Here is a 22,589-nt window from a genome sequence, read left to right on the forward strand (position 1 = left end):
AACTTTTGTCTTAATGAAGTGGCATGTATGATATGGTAATTCTGGATGATGTGATATAATAATACTAGATCATGTGATATTGTAATACTAGATTGTGTGATATTGTAATACTAGATCATGTGATATTGTAAAACTAGATCATGTGATATTGTAATACTAGATCATGTGATATTGTATTAATAGATCATGTGAAATTGTGTTATACTAGATCATGTGATATTGAACTACAAGATCATGTGATATTGTAATACTAGATCATGTGATATATATTGTTGTACAAGGTGAGGAATTTACCAAAGACACACATGGAATGGAATTTGAATAATACAATTAGATCTATTGGCTACATGTATTTCAATAAGTAATCTTACAACCAAGCAGACTATTTCAATACTTGTGTACATCAGACTACTAACAGACATGGGTATACTGTTTGTGTTTGCACAAAGAACATTACTGAAGTGAGATGTGTGTAGGCCAGGGACAGTATTGTAGTAAGACCTGTGTGTAGTAACGGTACTGTAGTAAGACCTGTGTGTAGTAACGGTACTGTCGTAAGACCTGCGTAGTAACAGTACTGTAGTAAGACCTGTGTGTAGTAACGGTACTGTCGTAAGACCTGCGTAGTAACAGTACCGTAGTAAGACCTGTGTGTAGTAACGGTACTGTCGTAAGACCTGCGTAGTAACAGTACCGTAGTAAGACCTGTGTGTAGTAACGGTACTGTCGTAAGACCTGCGTAGTAACAGTATTGTAGTAAGACCTGTGTACTAATGTACTAACGGTACTGTAGTAAGACCTGTGTGTAGTAACGGTACTGTAGTAAGACCTGTGTAGTAACGGTACTGTAGTAAGACCTGTGTGTACTAACGGTACTGTAGTAAGACCTGTGTGTAGTAACAGTACTGTAGTAAGACCTGTGTGTAGTAACGGTACTGTAGTAAGACCTGTGTGTAACGGTACTGTATTAAGACCTGTGTGTAGTAAGACCTGTGTGTAGTAGCGGTACTGTAGTAAGACCTGTGTGTTGTAACGGTACTGTAGTAAGACCTGTGTAGTAACGGTACTGTATTAAGACCTGTGTGTAGTAACGGTACTGTAGTAAGACCTGTGTGTAGTAACGGTACTGTAGTATAAGACCTGTGTAGTAACAGTACTGTAGTAAGACCTGTGTGTACTAACGGTACTGTAGTAAGACCTGTGTGTAGTAAGACCTGTGTGTAGCAACGGTACCGTAGTAAGACCTGTGTAGTAACGGTACTGTAGTATAAGACCTGTGTAGTAACAGTACTGTAGCAAGACCTGTGTGTACTAACGGTACTGTAGTAAGACCTGTGTGTACTAACGGTACTGTAGTAAGACCTGTGTGTAGTAACGGTACTGTAGTAAGACCTGTGTGTAGTGAAGGTACTGTAGTTAGACCTGTGTGTAGTGAAGGTACTGTAGTTAGACCTGTGAAGTAACAGTACTGTAGTAAGACATATGTGTACTAATGGTACTGTAGTAAGACCTGTGTGTAGTAAGACCTGTGTGTAGTAACGGTACTGTAGTAAGACCTGTGTAGTAACGGTACTGTAGTAAGGCCTGTGTGTAGTAACGGTACTGTAGTAAGACCTGTGTAGTAACGGTACTGTAGTAAGACCTGTGTGTAGTAACGGTACTGTAGTAAGACCTGTGAGTAGTAACGGTACTGTAGCAAGACCTGTGTGTAGTAAGACCTGTATGTAGTAAGACCTGTGTGTAGTAACGGTACTGTAGTAAGACCTGTGTGTAGTAACGGTACTGTAGTAAGACCTGTGTGTAGTAACGGTACTGTAGTAAGACCTGTGTGTAGTAACAGTACTCAATGGACAATGGTTACGACCTGTGTGTACTAACGGTACTGTAGTAAGACCTGTGTATAGTAACGGTACTGTAGTAAGACCTGTGTGTAGTAACGGTACTGTAGTAAGACCTGTGTAGTAACGGTACTGTAGTAAGACCTGTGTGTAGTAACGGTACTGTAGTGAGACCTGTGTGTAGTAACGGTACTGTAGTAAGACCTGCGTGTAGTAACGGTACTGTAGTAAGACCTGTGTGTAGTAACGGTACTGTAGTAAGATTTGAGTGCTGTCCATTTAAGGTATAGTTGATGAGATGCCAACAGAGAGCCATTGTGCAGGAACTGTGTATGTAGACTGAAGTTCATATCTTGTATTTAGAAAGGCAATGACAAAGACCTGTCATATTAACTTTACCATGGCGATGAATCTCAATAAATTAGGCATATTAATGTTCAAATCATATGCTTATATTGTAAGTGTTCAAAACATATAGAAATTATAAAAAATATGTGTACCTCCCTTCTCCCAAGTCCTTTCATTGTTTATGTTTGTAAATGGTTGGAAATTAAAGTAGCTGTAAATGTTTCTTTGTAGGATCCTACAGATATGTACAGATAGCTATGGAAATCATTTTTCAAATTGTAGTCTGGGTGAGAGCGATAACAATGAAGTGTCAGATTACAGAGGTATGGGAGATTGTCTGATTACACAGGTTCTATATAGTTATGTAGTGATCGTGTTGATGATCATTTCAATGGTTAACAAAGTGTATTATAGATTTGTAGCGTATATTGCTACACATTTACCTACAGACTGATGTGAATGCCAACGTCTCACAGATGCTATATCCACAACAGACTTTCAGAGTATTACCTGTTGCTATGACTACTGACTGTTGCTATGACTACTGACTGTTGCTATGACTACTGACTGTTGCTATGACTACTGACTGTTGCTATGACTACTGACTGTTGCTATGACTACTGACTGTTGCTATGGCTGCTCTGTGCTATGATGACATGCTATTTCTACAGACTGTGTTTGCTATAAAACCTATTATACTGTGTCGTACTGACAATATAATGAAGATATTGATGTTGCTATCATTTTATGTTGTCACAGTGATTACCTACGTATCTCTCAAGTTTCTGTGAGCTTGTTTTGCCTGTTAAATTCTAGATTACAGTGCAACTTCCGAAAACCGAACCTTCTAAAAACCGAACACCTCTGAATACCGAACGAATTGACATTGTACGGAATTGGTCCTTCTTTATTATAGTATTAAAAAACTTCCAAATACCGATCCCTCTGAATTCCGAACACCGGACCGATTTTGCGTCCGGTTCCTGTTAAAATATACCAAAAATTACTTCTGAAAACCGGCCTTACCTGAGCGATTATGACACGAGGTCAGGCCAGTCAACCGTGAAACAACAACTGTGACGGGTATTGTGTGAAGCCTTATTGTCTCGGTACCTATGTAGGTGATTTGTACAGGTATCCAATATATATCCCAAGGGGACATTATGACGGATGGCCCAGTGTATAATCAACACGATAATTATGAAACAATGTCACACTTCATTGAAGCGAGTCAGTTCGTTTATCTTCTCAATGCAAGTAGAGCTAGAAGCCTGAGTTTCGCATTTAATTTAAATGAGGCCCAAAGGGGGTTGTTTTCGTAAAAGAAGCCACTGATGTTTTTTTTAGACAACAGCGATGTCGGAAATACGACCAGTATCAACTGATCAATTGTAATTGATATTGAAACAAAACATCTTCACACCCTTTAATATTAGTCGATATGTAAAATATTCCGTATTGGACTATCGGCCCCATCCACATGACGGAAGCTTCACCGGATGTAACAAAATGTAGGTCGATCGTAAAGTGTAGTTGTACATGTGAAAAAACTGTTTAAAACTATAGTTAAAGTCATTTGCCTTTCTTATATATTCTGCAATATATACATGTACATTGATTAACTTTCATAATATGCATATTATTCAGACAAACCAAATATTGTCTACGTGTGTATGCGCCGGTTTGTAATCGGGTGCATTCTAATAAAAAATCTTCCGACCAATTATATCCGGAATTCGACCGGTCATTTTTCGATCAACTTCTCCAAACCGAACCCTCTGTAAACCGAACAAATAGTCATGTCCCATGCATGTTCGGTTTATAGAGGTTCCACTGTATAATTAAATAATTGTTGACATGCAGTATATTGGAAAAGAGTATTACAAGTTTAGATCTCATTTTTACTCCTATCTGTGTTAATATATCAGCTATAACATCTGTTACTTGTTGTTTCATTTGTGTTAAGTTAATATGCTGTGTATTAGTATTGGTGTATAGGGTCCATTCTGTGATGTTGCGGGAAGATAGCGCAGTGAATACAATTAAACAACTCTACCAGTATTTAAAATTCAATATTATTCTTTGAATGGTATGAATTTGACAGAACTGGCAAAATATTCTTTTGTGAATTCAGACAAAACTGGCAAAAAAATTTTTGTGAGATCAAACAAAAAATTGTCTGGGTTTCTCCAGTTTTAACGTTTTCTAGGCTTTTTTCAGTGTTTTTATTAAATGCACAATATTTAATTTTACAACAACAAAAATTACCACGAAAAACATATTAGATATACATGTATGTGTACATCATTGTGTATACAGATCACAATACCAGGGGCAATGTAGTATAAATATCTAGATTTGTTTTTCATATTTTTATCGAAGGTCAGTATACATATTATGATATCTGCTTCATTCTTTGTTCATGGTAAGGAGGCATTAAGTGACAATACACATGTACCTGTATATCATTGATCCGGGTTGAGTAGGTTAAGTGCAGGATTAACCTGTGTTGTGTTATGTCGGTGCATTCAGTGCTAGTTTCTCAAATCTGTATTCCCATATGTACGCTAAGTCAATGAGTATGCAAGGTATGATAGTGGAGAGAAGGACCAAGAGAATTATTGATATTTAGATTTATTATACGGATCGACTGATTTATCTTAATTAATTTTTGCATGTTTATTTTTAACTGAAAAGGCAAAACTTACAAGTTGTGGTACTTACTTGTTTAGCTTTTTCTTCAGAATGGCAAAAATTAATGCTGAAGTCCTCAAAAACTGTAAGTATCTGTATTATATACAGTGCAGTCAAGTTCTTGTCAGAGAAAGCAGACTTATGTAAAGTGTCTATTACTGTAACTGTTTTAGATGGTTCAAATTTCAATGTGTCACAAGATTTGATTCACATTAAGACAGTGTGTCAAAGTAAGTTTTAATACATTTACGTGTATAGAGAAATAAAATATCAGACTTACTGTGAAAAAGCTCGTTTTAACCAGATGAAGAAACTTTTTTTCATAACTTTATTGAACTACAAAATGTACTTTTTTCACTTGTGAGAAGCACAAACTGTTTAAGCATTGGCCTCTGGCCTTAAAATGAAAAAAAGTCATCTTTAGAAAGGAGTTTAGTGTTTTGTTAATAGAAGTTTTATCTGCAACAGGACAAAAATAACCTTTAATATAAATCTTCTAATAGAGAACTTTTGGAAACTACTACCTGTTAATTTGAAATTTAAACCTATCACATAACACAAAAATTTGAGCCTATAAAATGAAAGCATATTACTCGATTTAAAAGGTGCTTGTAATATTTGTTTCACTTATACCGTGGTAGTTGATAGCTGAAATATTTTTATATTTTAATTGTCCAAGGAAGAGTGAAAAGAAAAATATCATTTCAGTGAAGTTTCCACTATTATAATATTGGAATGAGGAACAACCCATTGGGACAAAACTAGAACAAAAAGCTTGTTAAGGTGCCTGTGTGTGAAGTCTGCCATGTTTTGTGGTGGTGCTGTTACTTGTGCTAATATTACCATGTATACCAGTCGGTAGTTGTATGGCATTTAAACATTATTTTTAAAAAAGTGCTGATTTAACACATTTAATGTTAGCTTCAATTATAATTTATTGTGAGAATGTGATCATATAAAAATCCAAATAAAGTCATGTCTGAAAGTGTGTATCTTTTGTTTGTTTCTACCGTGTAAACTTGATGTATTCAGGATGCCATCACTACCTTGACCAGTCATTCTCAGCTCCCATCTGCTGTCAAGCGTATGTCTTAATACCGAGAATTAAAATGAAGGGAAGTAAGTTAACTGTGGTAAATCAGACTGTTACCGGTATAGTCAAACCATCAGAGAAAACTGGCCTTCATATGTAGGGGTTCATAAACAAAGGATTTTGTACAGTTGGAAATAAAAAAATGAATAGATTTTATATAGACTGTTATACAAATATTGGTTTGATAGGGATGACTTTTAGGACACCAGGTTCGTGGTTGCATTAAAACTGATCTGGAGATGAAGCCCGTTTCACAGAAGTAAATATGTGCACATGACAAAGACATTTGGAAAATAAGTTAATTCAGCCTTTCTATTTTCCAAGGCCGTTCTTGGTTAAATTTGTTCTCTTAAACATGCACTTTATATATTGATACATTTGTATAACTACATTCTAGTATTTTCAGTAGTCTTACTGCAGTATGTACACCCTATCTCTCTCTTGAGATCGGATGGGATTTATTGCTTAATAAAGTAGATTACGAGAGCTATGATCAAACAATTACTCTCCACCATCAGAAATTGTGAGCTGATGAATCATGATCATTAGAACACCGTCATAGGAACTCCACTGATCACCTGAAATCACTACAGCATTTCAAAATTGTTAAATTTTAATTCGCAACATATATTACTAACCAGCAAGTGTAAAATGTAGACAGATTCTTTATGTTGTAAATATATTATATTTGTTTGGAGCTTGTTTCAAAATCTTTCACACACATCTTGTACATGTGTTAAAATGAAAGATAAAAATAATGGATCATAATAAGGTTTCAAGCGATAGGAAACACAGGGGCTCGGTTTGTAATTTTTGAGTAACATATGACATGAGTTAACAACCACAACACTATAAATTCAGTCTTCATTTATAGTGTTGAAGTTGATGTAACTGATGTCATATGTTACTCAAAATCACGAAACCTAGCCCACGTCTGGTATATATATGGTGTCAGGGTCAGAGGCAATTCGGGCTACCAAAACCGAGCCCCTGTGCTAAGAAGCGGTGACTGTTCTAGTCATATCGGTTTGCCTAAGCTTAGTATAGTTGAAAAGCAACCATAAAAATCAAAAGTCAATGTTAACTCCATGGGGAAACTTACATGCTCTTTTCATGTACCTATAATCACAAATAACATTAAATTTCGGCTCAAATAACCCGTTTACCATTCCTCAAATTAGTACACACACATCTACTCGGAACACAGCGCGTGGTTTCTTTAAAAGCAGTGAAATTCGCTGATGTGTTCCGAGTTATTCACTTTCGGTTTGATCGGAATTACCCGGATTTTACCGGCAAAATTTCGAAGCGACTAGGAAACATACAGCGGTTATTAGTTGATAACTGCTTGAACGACGTGGTGCGTCTGCACATACGCGGCTATATACTACTTCTTTACACCGTAAGTATATCTTCCAATGTTTATCAATGCATACAATCTTAGAATATATCCAAAGTCACTGTTTTGTTAGAAGTGGAAAATTTGAACGACGTTTCCCGCTATGTGTCGTGAGCTGTTGTCAGGGTATGTTTATGTATGGTTAGCTTTACAAATATTTTACTGTAAATTTTCGTCAGATATTTTCAAATGTAATGAGTTTCATAATTTGATATTCTCCTATGCATGACATATTTAATGTTCATTTAATTCTATCAAAATATGCATATTTCAAAGGAAATCTAATATTTAGTTTGTTTCACAAGGACATGCATGGAAACGCTAACAAAGTGAAGGTTATCATGAAACATCAATTTAAAATAAAAGATATTCAAATAATTTATACAGGTTAATTGTTAACTTTCCAACTGAAATATTTTAGGAATAAAACATTAATGATATGGTGTGATTCCTTCTTCATTCGGAATGTGTATAATATATTACTGTTATTAGGGCTGCCAATGTAAACATCATGACTTTGCTCATATTGATATATGCACTTACTAAAATGACATAATCATTAGAATAATTGCATGTAAAGTTAGCATTAATTAAACAAGAAACTATATTAAAATGTGCCATCTATATACTTGTTTATATGTGTAACAGTAATTGCTCTCAATGGACAGTATTATTTGTCAGATATAAAATGCCAACAAACAAAGACTTCTCCTTTTCAATACGAGTGGGAGACACTACACTGCCAGAATACAACAAAGATGGAGTCAGTTATGTAGAGAGCAACTTGTTCACACCATTCAGCTACCAACAGGAATATTCAGAGATCATTCATGGTGAAAATGAAACGCAGGTATGACCACTGTCTGATTTTGTTGAATATGTATACATTGTATATATAATGGTACATGTAATAATCTTTTTCGGTAGTGTTGCCAAGCCACTTTGTCAAAGACTTTGACAAGTCAACCTGATATCTCTAATAATCTGCTCTGAAATCATGAATATAAAGTATTTTCACTTGATGACCTCTTAAAACACCCCTTCAGCTTTTCTTTTTAAAGGGGTGACACAGTATTAAAATTTATGAAGGTGATAGTGACATTTGAGTAAATAATAGGAACATCTGTAAAAGTAGAGAGTATAAGATCACCTTTCTAGCTCAGATTAGTCTAAGTGGGAATTTCCCTTTAGCCTAGTGGTAGGATGTTTGCCTTGAGATTGAAAAGTTGTTAGTTCCAAGGCCAGCACGGGCAGGGTATTTTTCATTACTCCTTCCTATTACAGATTTGCTGCCATTGACCACTCCAAGTGAAAGCTATAGGAGATTGAGAGGCCTCCTTGGAAATAAAAAAGTTGTGGTTGTCTTTGGGGGCAAAGACTTTATGAAGGAGGGAGTAGTGTAAAAGTATAGAGTATAGGATCGTGACTCGATAGGGCGGAGGAAGAAAGGTCGCTAGTTTAAAGCCTAGCAAGGACAGGGTATTTTTCATTACTATCTCCTTCTATTACACATCAACTTTTTTTGATTTTCCAGAAATGGCCAGTGACACCATTTGTGATTGCTCTTCGTGGAAAATCTTCCATTCCACGTTCATATTATCGTGTGTATGTGGATGGTCAGGTGGTCAAGAAGATGAGTGTTCCTCCAGGGAAGACCAGGTACAAGCTAAAAGCGACATTTCTGATCCTTCGGGTATTTTATAATATATTGTAATATGTCTCTCCCATTCTTCAACATTTTTCTTGACACTTTATGGACAATGTTTCCTGATATTGTGGCGTGTCATCAAGACCTTTGTTTTCATGCCCCCGCCAAGAAATTTGGGGGGGGGGGGGTGTTGCATGCAGTGTTACCAAAGTCCATCTTGTCACGTCCCGATACAATGTAACTAGATAATCTCAGGAACTGCTGATGTGATCCTCACCAAACTTTGTTTTGGGTATCAAGGGGCAACAGGGGTATTTATGTCTTGCAGACACTTTCTAGTTATTCTTTGTTCTTTGTTCTTGTTACCTGGGGCAACCAAATTTTATGATATGTCGGTACATGTTGGTATATGGCAGACTTTTATTTTTCACTGTGTAGATTTACACATTGATGATGTTAGTCCTCTATATCATTTTAGGCTCGTGAGAGGATTCCGGGACGGAAATAATTGTGTGGAATTCCTATTTTCCCTGCCAAGGTTCTGCCGTGGAGAGGTTTGTATGCTATAGACCATATCTGTTTTCTATGCCAAGGCATGTTGTAGAGGGGTTTGTATGCTATAGTCTGTATCTGTTTTCTGTGCTAAGGTCATGTTTGGAGGGGTTTGTATGCTATAGACCGTATCTGTTTTCTGTACCAAGATCATGTTGTAGAGAGGTTTGTATGCTATAGTCCATATCTGTTTTCTGTACCAAGGTCATTTTGTAGAGAGTTTTTTTTTTGATATTGTAAATATAATACAAATATACAATTAACACTTAAATATCCCGATAGTGACATTTCAATTCAAATTCATCCCATTTCTAGAGTTTTATGTAAAATTATGAAAATGATATTGAAGTTCAAGTCAATTTCCTGTATATTAAGCATTTTGGATCAGATAAACTTTTTAGGTGTGATTGTAGTTTTACTTTCTAAAGATATATCCAAGGTAAACCATTTTAAGTTCTTGAAAATTATGTGAAACGATTTTAGTACAGTACCTCCTAGCCCGAGTTCCCTATGGCCCTGACACCTGCAATTAATTGTCTGGTGTCAGGGCCAGAGGAAACTCGGGCTAAGTACCTCCCACACTAGGTAGAGCATATATTATGAAGTAAGCCAAAATGTGGTCCATGATTTCATTGAAGACTTGACTAGAGATTTCACTAGAATCTAGGGGTGACAGATCACATAGGAATACCAAGGACTTCAGATGGAGTATCAAACATCTTGGTGAGGTAGATTCTGTAAGTCCCAATTTTATGTCCCACATATCCAAAGTCAAACATCTCAATGAGGAAGATTCTGACCTGTATTATATTTATTTTATGTCCCACATATCCAAAGTCAAACATCTCATTGAGATGGATTCTGTAAAGTATCCTACTTTCTTCCAAACTCCAGGTCGTTCATTTGTGGTAATTGTAAACCTTGTAAGTTCTCCACAGGAACCAAGGGGACTCTACTTCTCTATTGTGTTATTCTGTGTGTCCTTCCTTCCTTTCTATCATTTCATCTTTCACTTTATCTTGTTCAGGCTCTATCTCCTACACTTCTTGTCACTGGAACTTCTATTTTGGGACAATTGGATAATCTAGGTGAGTCTGTGTGTCATGTATCAAAAGTACATTTGTAGGTCACTTAACCTACAATTTGACCTATGACCTACACCAAAGAAAAAAACTTTCCTGTTTTATTTCCTACCATTCTGATTAAAATAGGTCATCATGCACTATGTTATGATGATCTGGAGGTGGCCAGTAAGGGTCACGTTCAGATGACTTTTCAACCAGCCTATCAAAATGTGACTGACAAAGTTTTGTCAGCGTTATAGTTTCCTCTCGGGACATATCATTGTTGGCCATTTTTGTTAATATCATAGTGACCCAAATATCAAACCAAACCAAGATGGCTGTGCCTATCACAAGCTCCTTTACACCTGAAACAATGTATTTATTGGACAAAGTATGCATTGTAGTGTGTGGATTTTCCATTAAAATAGCCCTAAAGGAGATGAAAAAGCAAGAAAACAGATCAGATGTTTTAATGTTTTCAACACTGTTGATTGCCTATTCCATTGCTTCACTGTTTTTTTTTTCTGCCATATTGCACATACTACTGAACAGGCATACAAGAGATGCATTTTGTCATTTCGATTGGTTGAGAAAATCACATAGTCTTTGGTAAAGCAATTTGAAGTCACCTGAACATGACCTTACTGGCCGCTGTCAGATCTCCATAGAATATAGTGTATAATGATATGTATCTTAATCAGATTGATTTCCTACACAATATAGGTCACTGGCACTCGATATTTTGGGCATTGATCAACCTAGGTGATAGATATGTTATGAATCAAAAGTAAGCCACTCTGACCTACATTTCTTTTCCTTTCTAGCCATATACTTTCACATTCTGTAGGAGACTGCGGTTCACCAAATTATCTTGTTGATACTTTAATGAACCCTGAAGATGACCATCGATTTAGGTGAGATTTGCATTTTGCTGAGGAGTTAAAATACATCAAACTTTTACTCTTGCAGGGCGACAAGTTGGCAACAGATCAGGTGTCACGGGTCGGTCTTATTGAGGTGGAGTGCTACAAGGCTGTAAAGAAGGCAACATTTGTGACGAGGAGAAAGAGAGATCTCCTCTTTGACCAGGCCAACAAGAACGACTGTTTTGTTGTCACACAAGGTATGGGATCTGTAATAGTTGATGGGTAGGCCATTGTCACAGTAATAGTTGATGGGTAGGCCATTGTCACAGTAATAGTTGATGGGTAGGCCGTTGTCACAGTAATAGTTGATGGGTAGGCTGTTGTCACAGCAATAGTTGATGGATAGGCCGTTGTCAGAGTAATAGTTGATGGGTAAGGCCTTTGTCACAGTAATAGTTGATGGTTAGGCCTTTGTCACAGTAATAGTTGATGGTTAGGCCGTTGTCACAGTAATAGTTGATGGGTAGGCCGTTGCCACAGTAATAGTTGACGGGTAGGCCGTTGTTACAGTAATAGTTGATGGGTAGGCCGTTGTCACAGCAATAGTTGATGGGTAGGCCATTGTCACAGCAATAGTTGATGGGTAGGCCGTTGCCACAGTAATAGTTGATGGTTAGGCCGTTGTCACAGTAATAGTTGATGGGTAGGCCGTTGTCACAGTAATAGTTGATGGGTAGGCCGTTGTCACAGCAATAGTTGATGGGTAGGCCGTTGTCACAGCAATAGTTGATGGGTAGGCCGTTGTCACAGCAATAGTTGATGTGTAGGCCATTGTCATAGTAATAGGTGATGGGTAGGCTGTTGTCACAGTAATAATTGATGGGTAGGCTGTTGTCACAGTAATAGTTGATGGGTAGGCCATTGTCATAGTTATAGGTGATGGGTAGGCTGTTGTCACAGTAATAGTTGATGGGTAGGCTGTTGTCACAGTAATAGTTGTTGGGTAGGCTGTTGTCACAGTAATAGTTGTTGGGTAGGCTGTTGTCACAGTAATAGTTGATGGGTAGGCTGTTGTCATAGTAATAGTTGATGGGTAGGCTGTTGTCATAGTAATAGTTGATGGGTAGGCTGTTGTCACAGTAATAGTTGTTGGGTAGGCCGTTGTCACAGTAATAGTTGATGGGTAGGCTGTTGTCACAGTAATAGTTGGTGGGTAGGCTGTTGTCACAGTAATAGTTGATGGGTAGGCTGTTGTCACAGTAATAGTTGATGGGTAAGCTGTTGTCACAGTAATAGTTAATGGTTATGCTGTTGTCACAGTAATAGTTGATGGGTAAGCTGTTGTCACAGTAATAGTTGATGGTTATGCTGTTGTCACAGTAATAGTTGATGGTTAGGCTGTTGTCACAGTAATAGTTGGTCTTGTCACAGCAATAGTTGATGGGTAAGCTGTTGTCACAGTAATAGTTGGTCTTGTCACAGCAATAGTTGATGGGTAAGCTGTTGTCACAGTAATAGTTGATGGGTAGGCCGTTGTCATAGTAATAGTTGATGGGTAGGCCGTTGTCACAGTAATAGTTAATGGGAAGGCTGTTGTCACAGTAATAGTTGATGGGTAGGCTGTTGTCACAGTAATAGTTGATGGGTAGGCCATTGTCACAGCAATAGTTGATGGGTAGGCCGTTGTCACAGCAATAGTTGATGGGTAGGCCGTTGTCACAGTAATAGTTGTTGGGTAGGCTGTTGTCACAGTAATAGTTGATGGATAGGCTGTTGTCACAGTAATAGTTGGTGGGTAGGCCGTTGTCACAGTAATAGTTGATGGGTAGGCTGTTGTCACAGTAATAGTTAATGGGAAGGCCGTTGTCACAGTAATAGTTGATGGGTAGGCTGTTGTCACAGTAATAGTTGATGGGTAGGCCGTTGCCACAGTAATAGTTGATGGGTAGGCTGTTGTCACAGTAATAGTTGATGGGTAGGCTGTTGTCACAGCAATAGTTGTTGGGTAGGCCATTGTTACAGTAATAGTTGATTGGTAGGCCGTTGTCACACTGATGAAACTTTATTGTGCTGGTGGGTGCAAATTAATGTAAAATAAATCTATGGGTGTAAGTGATGTAAATACTAGCCGCAATATACCGCTTAGCTAAACAGAAGACCTCTTGAGCTCAATCAATTGAGTGTAAGACTGGTAAGCCAGAGGTCCCAGGTTCAATCCCTAGCTGAGTCAGTGTTTTAAATTTAATAAATCATGCACTCTGTTACAAAAAGAATATGTTGCTGTTTTTATGACATTGATGATTTCATCATTTCACTTTTAATGTTTTTTTTTTGTGTTAAGATTAGTAACTGCTGCAACTTAAACCAAACTTGGTATCTATAGCAAGTCTTCAAGGACTCAGAGTTGTACATTTTTGCATGCTGTACTTTTTTTTGTATATTGAGTTGCATTTTTGAAAGTTTTCAATATTAATTCCTTATTCTGTATTTTGGAATTTAATTTCACTCAATAAACAGCTATTTCAGTATTTCGAAATTCTATCACTTCCATCCATGTACTTTTATATTCATACTTTTGTTGCTCTGAAAATGATGTTTAACCAGCTAGTCCTTTATTTGATATGTTTGAAGCATTCAGTGATTTCTACTCAATACTCTAGGGCAATACCTGATGGCGACCACCAAGGCTGGGAGAGTCCTCAAGAAGCGCCCGACCACTAAGATGACTGACCACTGGACAATTGAGCGCATGCGTAGTCGGCAGAGTGTGAAATATGTGACCTCACAAACTCTTGCTGATCTTGGAATTTCCATCGTTCCCATCCCCTTCCCCACCAATCCCACAACAGAAAAAGGCAAAGAAAAATCTGTTAAAAAAGAAATATGTACTAAACCAGTGAAGCAGGAAACCCAGGGTCCTTCTAGGGCCTTAGCCCCAGACAAGGGTCCTTCTAGGGCCTTAGCCCCAGACACTCGCATCAAGTTTCTAATTTGACTGTAGTACTGCATTGACTCTGTAATCATTTATATTTACACCACAAACTGATTATCTATTGCATGTTATGGTATGGCATTGTCCATCCATCCATCCGTCCGTCTGCCCAACTTAAACTTCTATTTGTCCCACATTCCCCTTCTACATTTTCGACCATTCTCTTTGAAACTTGGTATACATTACATGTATTTTCATGAATTGAAGTTTTTTTCTTTGACAAGAATTTTGTTTCAACAATTTTTGCAAAGGTTAACAAGCTTTATTTCAGTAAATGACTTTTTGTCTGGAGATTTACATTTTTTTTTTTTTTTTTTACAGATTTCTTTGATAATTGCTATACAGTATAATTACTACATGAAATTGTGTTTGCCTGGAAGAATTTTGATTCAATTATTTTTGTAAAAATAGTATTGCCATTGTTTATTTCAGTATGATATTTTGTCCAGAGATTTCCTCCTAAATTTTCAACTTTGAATGCATTATCTATGATCATGATATAAAGTTTCTGTTTACACGAAAACATTTTGATTCAACTATTTTTGCAGAAGTTATTGCCCTTTGTTTATTTCTAATACTTGCACCTTGTCCAGAGATACCCTTTTACAGTTTTCTATCAATTTCTTTGAAACTTGGTAGACCCTTTAGTCATGATATTAAGTTGTGTTTAATGAGTTGGAGATTTTGATTACTAGTTTTCCTCAAATTGTTAGAAAATTGAACATTGTCTTTGTAGTGAAAGGTGAGATTTATAACATGCCACCTAGCAACTTTTAGGGTAATGCAAATATTATTATAATGCAAGACACTATACAACACTACATGACATTAGACATGTGTACATTGCTCTGCCCTGCTGTACTGTTCTTCAGCATCTCATTTGACGTAAATCACATCCATCTGACTCTCATTTACATACATGTACTTCATATTCCAGAAAGTGTTTTAGTCTAGTCATAATGAAGTCTTTTTCTTGGGGATATTAAACAATCAAAGTGTAAACAGTTTATTAAGATTTCCAAAAAACAATGGCAACTGATTCGAATAGCTTGGTTGCAATGATAATGGAATGAAAACCTCTTGATTGGTCAGAATTTAGATGATGTATGATTTCGCCAAAAATTGGTACATAAGGGTTTTGAGGGATGCTAATCATAGTGGCAATAGTTTTTTTTTTTAGAAGTGGTTGTCATAGTAATGAAATGGAAGCCTTCCGATTGGTTGAAAATGCTAATATTATCAGATTTTGATGAAATTTGGTATGAAGTCGTTTCCTTATACTTCAAATAGAACTGGGACATCTATTTCTGGATTTAAAAGAATACTGCTATTTGGCTATCTTTTGATTGGTGGAAATTAAGATGTTAAATTTCGACGAAAGGTAGTTTTTTTGGAGGTTTATTATCAACTGCAGGGGTATTTTTTGGGAACTTAGGTAGACATTGTTACTATTTTCACTTGTTACTATTTATTTGTGTGTGTTTATTTTTGCACTTTCATTTCTACACATCAGAAAAATGATTTAGTTATTATGTGCGTCAAGATTGTTGGTATGTGTATATAGGAACGTGTGTAAGTTGGTACAGTGTATGTGTTATAAGAATTAGGCAGACCTATTTTGTACATTCTAAGTTATTGCTTGAAAAACTAAGAAAATTATTATTATATATTGTTTAATATCCATCGCTGAACCAGAAGATATTAATATTGACAATCAAAGAATAATTTGTTTGAGAAGTACACAATTGAGTTAATTCTTCATAATAAAGGTATTTGACGACAAGCTGGTATATTTTCCTTGTTCATTTCACTGAAAAAACTTGTCCACCTCATAAATAATCATGAATCATGTCTTGAGTAAATCGTAACAGTTGTCTTTCAGTTGACTTTATTGTCAATAATCACAAACCTGTCGTATAGAAATCTGATTATTTTAATGCCAATATTACAATTTGTTTATTGCACATCATTGATATGATATCATGCTCATGAAATCTCACACATTTCATTTAATGTAATTATACAAAATAAAAACTGTCCCCATGAAGTATGTAAGGAGGTAAATGTACATGTACAGATGTCATGTTAATCAAGAGTTTTAGTGACTAAGTCCTTCATAGTATTTGGTCGATGTCAAATTTTAATAAGATAAACAGATAAACCTGATAACCCATCAAATGATGCATATTTTCTCAGCTTGCTTTACAAATATTCTTGAACTACAAACCATCAGTGATATAAATCACTATCACAGAAAACAAACTTTTAAGTGTCCACCTTCCCCAATAAAAAGAAGAGATATACGTATATTAATTACTGTCCATTAATTTTGGCTGGATCACCAAGTGTGGCATCCCAGATTTTCATTTTGTCTCCGCCAACAGAGTTCTTTGTTTTAGCCCATTTGTCAGCAGATTTGTCTCCATGGGGAACACCAAACATGGCATCACCAAGGTCGGAGCTTAACTCAGCCAATATCTTAGGGTCTTTGTAGTGTGTCACAGCTTGTGCCATAGCAACTGCCCGCTTTGCGGGATTTGAACTTTTGAAAATTCCAGAGCCTACGAACACACCATCCACCCCAAGCTGCATCAAAAGGGAAACATCAGCTGGAGTAGCTGCAATAGAAAACACGTTTAACAGTAAGGTATTGGTTGATAGCATATGCAAAATTAAAGATTGAATTCAATCAAATATAATATGTTTCAAGACTTGAAAAATTTTATTTCAAATAACTTCAACAATATTAGAAAATGGGGAACATAATATCACATAATGATTATAAGAATATTAGAAAATTGAGAAACATTTACATATATAAAGTCACAAGTACTGTATTGATTTTCATAATATCACAGGTTTAATTTCAGATCAAAGATCATGCACTTAACTATGACCGGTTAAAATGATGGAACCAGTTACCTTATCCGGCAATGTTACCTAATCATTAGTAGATGGTAAGATTCACCGTGTCTAGTTTTACGGGACTAAAGGAGGCTTTATTTACCTAGGCCCCCTGCGGCAAAGTTGACTACAGGAAGTCTTCCCAGCTCCGCGGTCTTTTTGAGCAGATCGTGTGGCACCCGGAGCTCCTTAGCGTAGTTATATAATTCAGTCGAGTCCATGGCACTGGCTAACTTGATCTGCTTATTGATTGTTCTGGCATGTTTAACAGCTTCAGAAACATCCCCTTTAGTGAGTAAAAGGTCAATTCAATGACTGATGCATCAAAAAAGAATTAGAGTGACTAGGTATGATTAAGCCATGAAGAATTTCTTGGTATGAAAAAGTAAAGTTAGAGCTTTGAAAATATAAATGAAATGAACATAGCCTTTATTCAATATCATTTAAAAGTTCATCATAGGTCAGGGAAATTTAAATTTGTATAAAGCTAGAGATTATAGAAGTTCTAGAATGATATGAATATATGCACTATGAAAATTCAGTTCTACACACATGATAATGTTGACTTGATAATTTCTATACATAAGAGATTGTGACTTGAAACATGTCCTATTTTACTTGTCAGTGTAGTAACAGGTTCATACCAGTGCCTGCTTCTCCCTTTGTCCTGATCATGGCAGCACCCTCGGAAATTCTCCGTAATGCTTCACCGAGGTCACGTGCTCCACAAACAAACGGAACCTCAAAATTGTGTTTGTTGATGTGATTCACCTCATCTGCTGGCGTTAAAACTACAACAAAATAATCATAGAATTTACATTACACAAATACAGGTACAAAATTAGTATTATTTTACCTATCAGCTAGTCTTGTCTGGTTTACACATAAAGGTTGAAGTGTGCTTCTGTGACTAACCTAACCTTGTCAAGTTCTCAATCATGATGAAACCCACATGTATGTTCTAATACAAAATCCAGGCTGTTATACAATTCTACACGACTGACATCCAGACTTCATCCCCTTCTTTTCCCTTTAAGAGGAGCCGATGTGCCCAATCTATACCCATATTTTGGTATGAATATGAATAAAATTTCTTTATTCTGAGTTCAAAAATCCAATTACCAATTAGTGTAACTTCAAGAACAGCTTGTAGCTTTACAACATTGTGCTGTATTGAGGTAAAAATTTGTCTTCTTTTCTGAGGCTTGAAATTGTTCTTGTGTATGGTGGTTTTCATCTCCAGGGGCCTGAAAGTACACCTTTCCAGTCCCTGGGGCCAGACCCTGAGTAGGGGAAATATTTCTTCAAAAGCCTTCTCAATTCTGTATGAGCAAAAGGTTTTTTGTCCATGTTTTTCGTCTGAAGCATCTTGGAGTGAAAGGGAACCAAATTTTATAAATAGTGGGCCTGGCCCCACAAGGGCTGGAGGGGGAGCACAGAATAGGAGAAATACAGCAAATGTTTGAAGTCTGTTTTGCTTTAATCACTGCAATATCAATGTGAGTGATACAGGCCCACTTGGCCTCTTGTCCATCACCAACACTTGTCCTTATGAATGATAGAAATGCCTTAGTAAGGCAATCATTTTCTAGCACTGATGGTCTACTTTATGAAAGAACTGCTTTGATTAGGTAAGCATTTTATAACACTGATGTTTTAACTTCTGCTAAAACTGCCTTAGTAAGGCAAACACTATCATAACCCTGATGCTCTACTTTCTAATAGAGCTGCCTTAATTAATATGGCAAACATTTCTTTAACATGGATCCTCTACCTTCTGATTCATCCACCATGTCCACTCCAAGAGCTTGCAGAATCTGGGCCTCTGCGAAATGACCAATCCTTGATTTAGCCATCACTGGGATAGTCACTGCAGCAATAATTCCCTTAATTTTCATTGGATCAGTCATTCTGGCCACGCCTCCCTCTCTTCTAATATCAGCAGGGACACGCTCCAATGCCATGACTGCACATGCCTAAAAACAGTATTATAGAACTATTAAAATATTGTCATTATGTACATGTAAATAATTTCAAGATGTTCAAATTTTTTTTTTAGTGATACACATGTTCAGATTTTGGTTATACTAACCCCAGCCTCTTCAGCAATTCGAGCTTCCTCTGGAGTTGTCACGTCCATTATTATGCCACCTTTGGCCATCTGAGCTAGGCCAGCCTTTACCTTGAATGTCCCTGCAAACGAGAAATTTATTACATACCGTGGAGTCTTACTTTAGTAATATAGACAACTCTAGGACATGTTTTATAAGGTCTTGTATTTTCCCTGTAGTGTGAATTATTTTTGATCTACATCATTTGTTTGTATCATCTGGGTAAATTGAAACAATGGATTCCAAATATTTCAGTCATTTCACATTATGGTAACATAACATTATTATGATGCAACAACTTTTTATCAGACTTCATTATGACATTTATAGCTGAAATGAATAACTACATGATGTGAACACACTGATCTGCAGTTATAACTCCTAGCCTGTGATAACCCATGACGTCATGTAACTTACTGGCTTACCCCTACATGACTTATATTGCCAACTATAGTCATGTTCTGTCGGCTGAACTTAGTTACTGGTTTAAATTTACTACCTACATGACTTCGCCCCTTGCTAGGTTTTATCTCACCAACTACGTTAGAGTCATTGTTCTGTAGACTTTAGTAAGTTACTGGTTTACCGCCTACATGACTCCACCTATTGCTAGGTTTGGCATTGTTGTCTATAGTTGTGTTCTGTTGGCCTTAGTTAATTACTGGTTTACTGTCTATATCACGCCTATTGCTAAGATTCGACTCATTGTTTTGTCAGAGTCCAGCTTTTACAACAGTACTTACCAGTCTGTGTAGAGACAGCGTCCTTCATTGTGAGATTAGTGACATCACAGGTCACACCTGTTACAAAAATTAAAAACAATTGATGAAAAGGTCAAAACAATTTATACCGACATCACAAGAGACATTGGATGTGATGCGACTAAATTGGTTTGTGATGTGACTGCATTGGTTGTGATGTGATTACATTGCTGGTTATGCAACTTCGTTGGTTATGATGTTGGTTGTCATTTGACTTCATTAGTTGTGACATGACTACACTGGTTTTGATGTGACATGTGGGTTGTGATGTGACTAAAATGGTTGTGATATGAGCATTGGTTGTGATGTGACATGCGAGTTGTGATGTGACTACATTGGTCGTTAAGTGACAATGTTGGTTATGACATGTTTAAACTGGTTGTGATGTGACTAAACTGGTTATGATGCGACTAAACTGGCTGTGATAACTATTATGGTTGTGCCATTACTAAACTGGATGTGATATGAGCATTAGTTGTGATGTGACTGAACTGTTTGTGATGTGACTACACTGGTTACAATGTGACTACATTGGTTGTGATGTGACTAAACTGGTTGTGATGTGACTACACTGGTTCTGATGTGACTAACTGGTTGTGATATAACTAAACTGGTTGTGGTGTGATTAACTGGTTTTGATGTGACTTACTGGTTTTGATGTGACTAACTAGTTGTGAATCTGTGATGTGACTAAACTGGTTGTGATGTGACTAAACTGGCTGTGATGTGAATGCTCTGATGTGACTATTATGCTTGTCACATGACTACACTTTTTTATGTGAACATTGGTTATGATGTGACTCAACTGGTTGTGGTGTGACTAAATCTGTTGTGATACGACTACTTTGGATGTGATGTGACTACACTGGCTGTGATGTGAGCATTGGTTGTGATGTGACTAAACTGGTTGTGATGTGAGCATTGGTTCTGATGTGATAAAACTTGTTCAGATAACTGGTTATGATGTGACTAAGCTGGTTGTGGTGTGACTAAATTTGTTGTGATATGACTACATTGTGCATGATGTGACTACTTTGGTTGTAATGCGACTACACTGGCTGTGATGTGACTAAATTGGCTGTGATGTGACTATATTGGTTATGATGTGACTTAATTCGTCGTGATGTGACTACATTGGTTGAGATGACTCACATGGTTATAATGTGACTTAACTGGTTATGAAGTGACTAAATTTGTTGTTGTATGACTACATTGTATGTGATGTGATTGGTTGTGATTTGACTAACTTTGAATGTGATGGGACTAAATTGGCTGTGATGTGACTAAGCTGGTTGTGGTGTGACTACATTGGTTGTTATATGACTACATTGTATGTGATGTGATCGGTTGTGATTTGACGAACTTTGAATGTGATGGGACTAAATTGGCTGTGATGTGACCACATTGGTTGAAATGACTTACATGGTTATGATGTGACTAAGCTGGTTTTGGTGTGACTACAATGGTTGTGATGTGACTACAATGGTTAAGATGACTCACATGGTTATAATGTCACCAGGTTATGTGACAACACGGTTACGATGTGACTCCATCGCTTGTGAATTGACAACACTGATTGCAGTACTAGTGTGACAAAATAGTTTGTGTGACTACGTACATATACGTGCGTTGATTGTGATGAACACGGCTGGGACGCCCTATGATGTCCTTCATTAAAATCAATATCTTCCTGTTTTTAACCGATTTTATAATTCATGAAAAGTCATTTTTATTTATGTATTTCGTAATATCGCTTACTAAACCTACGCCATATATCCATGCTCTTTTGACTTACCGTCGCCTGTATATATTTTGCTATTTCTTTTATAAGGAGACGAATTAATATAAGCTTTAGGCTTGTTTTCGAATCCTTACATTCATGTAATGTGTACAACTTTGCTGTTTACAAAATAAAATACTGTTTAAACCAAACCTACGCCAGTCCTGGCTGTTGTAAAGCATGCGTAAACAATCTTGTATCTTATTACATGCGACATGGCCTGACGTTGTTTTAGACCTCCAGTATATCGATATAAAAGAGTGACAAAATGGCTGTTATTTAACATCAACACTTGTATAAGTATGGATACACGTGGTCCGTGTCGTAAAGCTGTACGCGTACACTACTCACCATTTACAAGCTTTCCTGTCTCGGCCATTGCTCTGTTTGTCTCCGGTATATTACAGATGTGTTTTACTGGCGGACTTGTCGTCGATAGTCACTCACCGGAACTGTATAACGTGTGTAGAGCACTTCACGGTCGAGGTCTTTAAGTAAGGAATTCGATCTACGCTACCTTTTAAATAGTCCGTATAAAA

General features: G+C 36.8%; 3 protein-coding genes across 51 annotated transcripts; 1 reads left to right on the forward strand and 2 right to left on the reverse strand.

Moving 5' to 3' along the window:
• Positions 1-79: 79 nt before the first annotated feature.
• LOC117336908 (E3 ubiquitin-protein ligase SspH2-like) lies at positions 80-3,000 on the reverse strand. 49 transcript variants are annotated; one of them, XM_033897685.1, is made up of 8 exons: positions 1,903-3,000; positions 1,735-1,830; positions 1,643-1,672; positions 1,527-1,556; positions 1,303-1,392; positions 1,079-1,198; positions 800-947; positions 80-531 (listed from the first exon to the last, which is right to left on the reverse strand). In XM_033897685.1, the coding sequence occupies exons 1-8, from the start codon at positions 2,186-2,188 to the stop codon at positions 291-293; spliced, it is 1,041 nt and encodes a 346-aa protein (XP_033753576.1). In that variant the 5' UTR covers positions 2,189-3,000; the 3' UTR covers positions 80-290. The 49 variants fall into 49 exon arrangements, 37 of the variants coding, with proteins under 37 accessions (XP_033753576.1, XP_033753581.1, XP_033753579.1 ...); XM_033897690.1 differs by lacking the exon at positions 1,527-1,556 and having other exon boundaries at positions 1,585-1,672; positions 1,735-1,824; positions 1,955-3,000; XM_033897688.1 differs by having other exon boundaries at positions 1,527-1,672; positions 1,735-1,824; positions 1,955-3,000.
• Positions 3,001-7,220: 4,220 nt separating this feature from the next.
• On the forward strand, positions 7,221-15,666 carry LOC117335672. Its single transcript, XM_033895826.1, has 6 exons — positions 7,221-7,375; positions 8,054-8,222; positions 8,907-9,031; positions 9,499-9,574; positions 11,606-11,759; positions 14,163-15,666. The coding sequence occupies exons 2-6, from the start codon at positions 8,061-8,063 to the stop codon at positions 14,495-14,497; spliced, it is 852 nt and encodes a 283-aa protein (XP_033751717.1). The 5' UTR covers positions 7,221-7,375; positions 8,054-8,060; the 3' UTR covers positions 14,498-15,666.
• A 745-nt stretch (positions 15,667-16,411) lies between these two features.
• LOC117335671 (pyridoxal 5'-phosphate synthase subunit SNZERR-like) lies at positions 16,412-22,558 on the reverse strand. The gene is made up of 7 exons (XM_033895825.1): positions 22,402-22,558; positions 20,253-20,309; positions 19,491-19,591; positions 19,173-19,374; positions 18,043-18,189; positions 17,502-17,684; positions 16,412-17,112 (listed from the first exon to the last, which is right to left on the reverse strand). Exons 1-7 carry the CDS (start codon positions 22,427-22,429, stop codon positions 16,808-16,810), a joined length of 1,023 nt encoding a protein of 340 aa, XP_033751716.1. The 5' UTR covers positions 22,430-22,558; the 3' UTR covers positions 16,412-16,807.
• Positions 22,559-22,589: the final 31 nt, after the last annotated feature.

This window comes from Pecten maximus, chromosome 10, assembly GCF_902652985.1.
Source record: "Pecten maximus chromosome 10, xPecMax1.1, whole genome shotgun sequence".
NCBI lineage: Eukaryota > Metazoa > Mollusca > Bivalvia > Pectinida > Pectinidae > Pecten > Pecten maximus.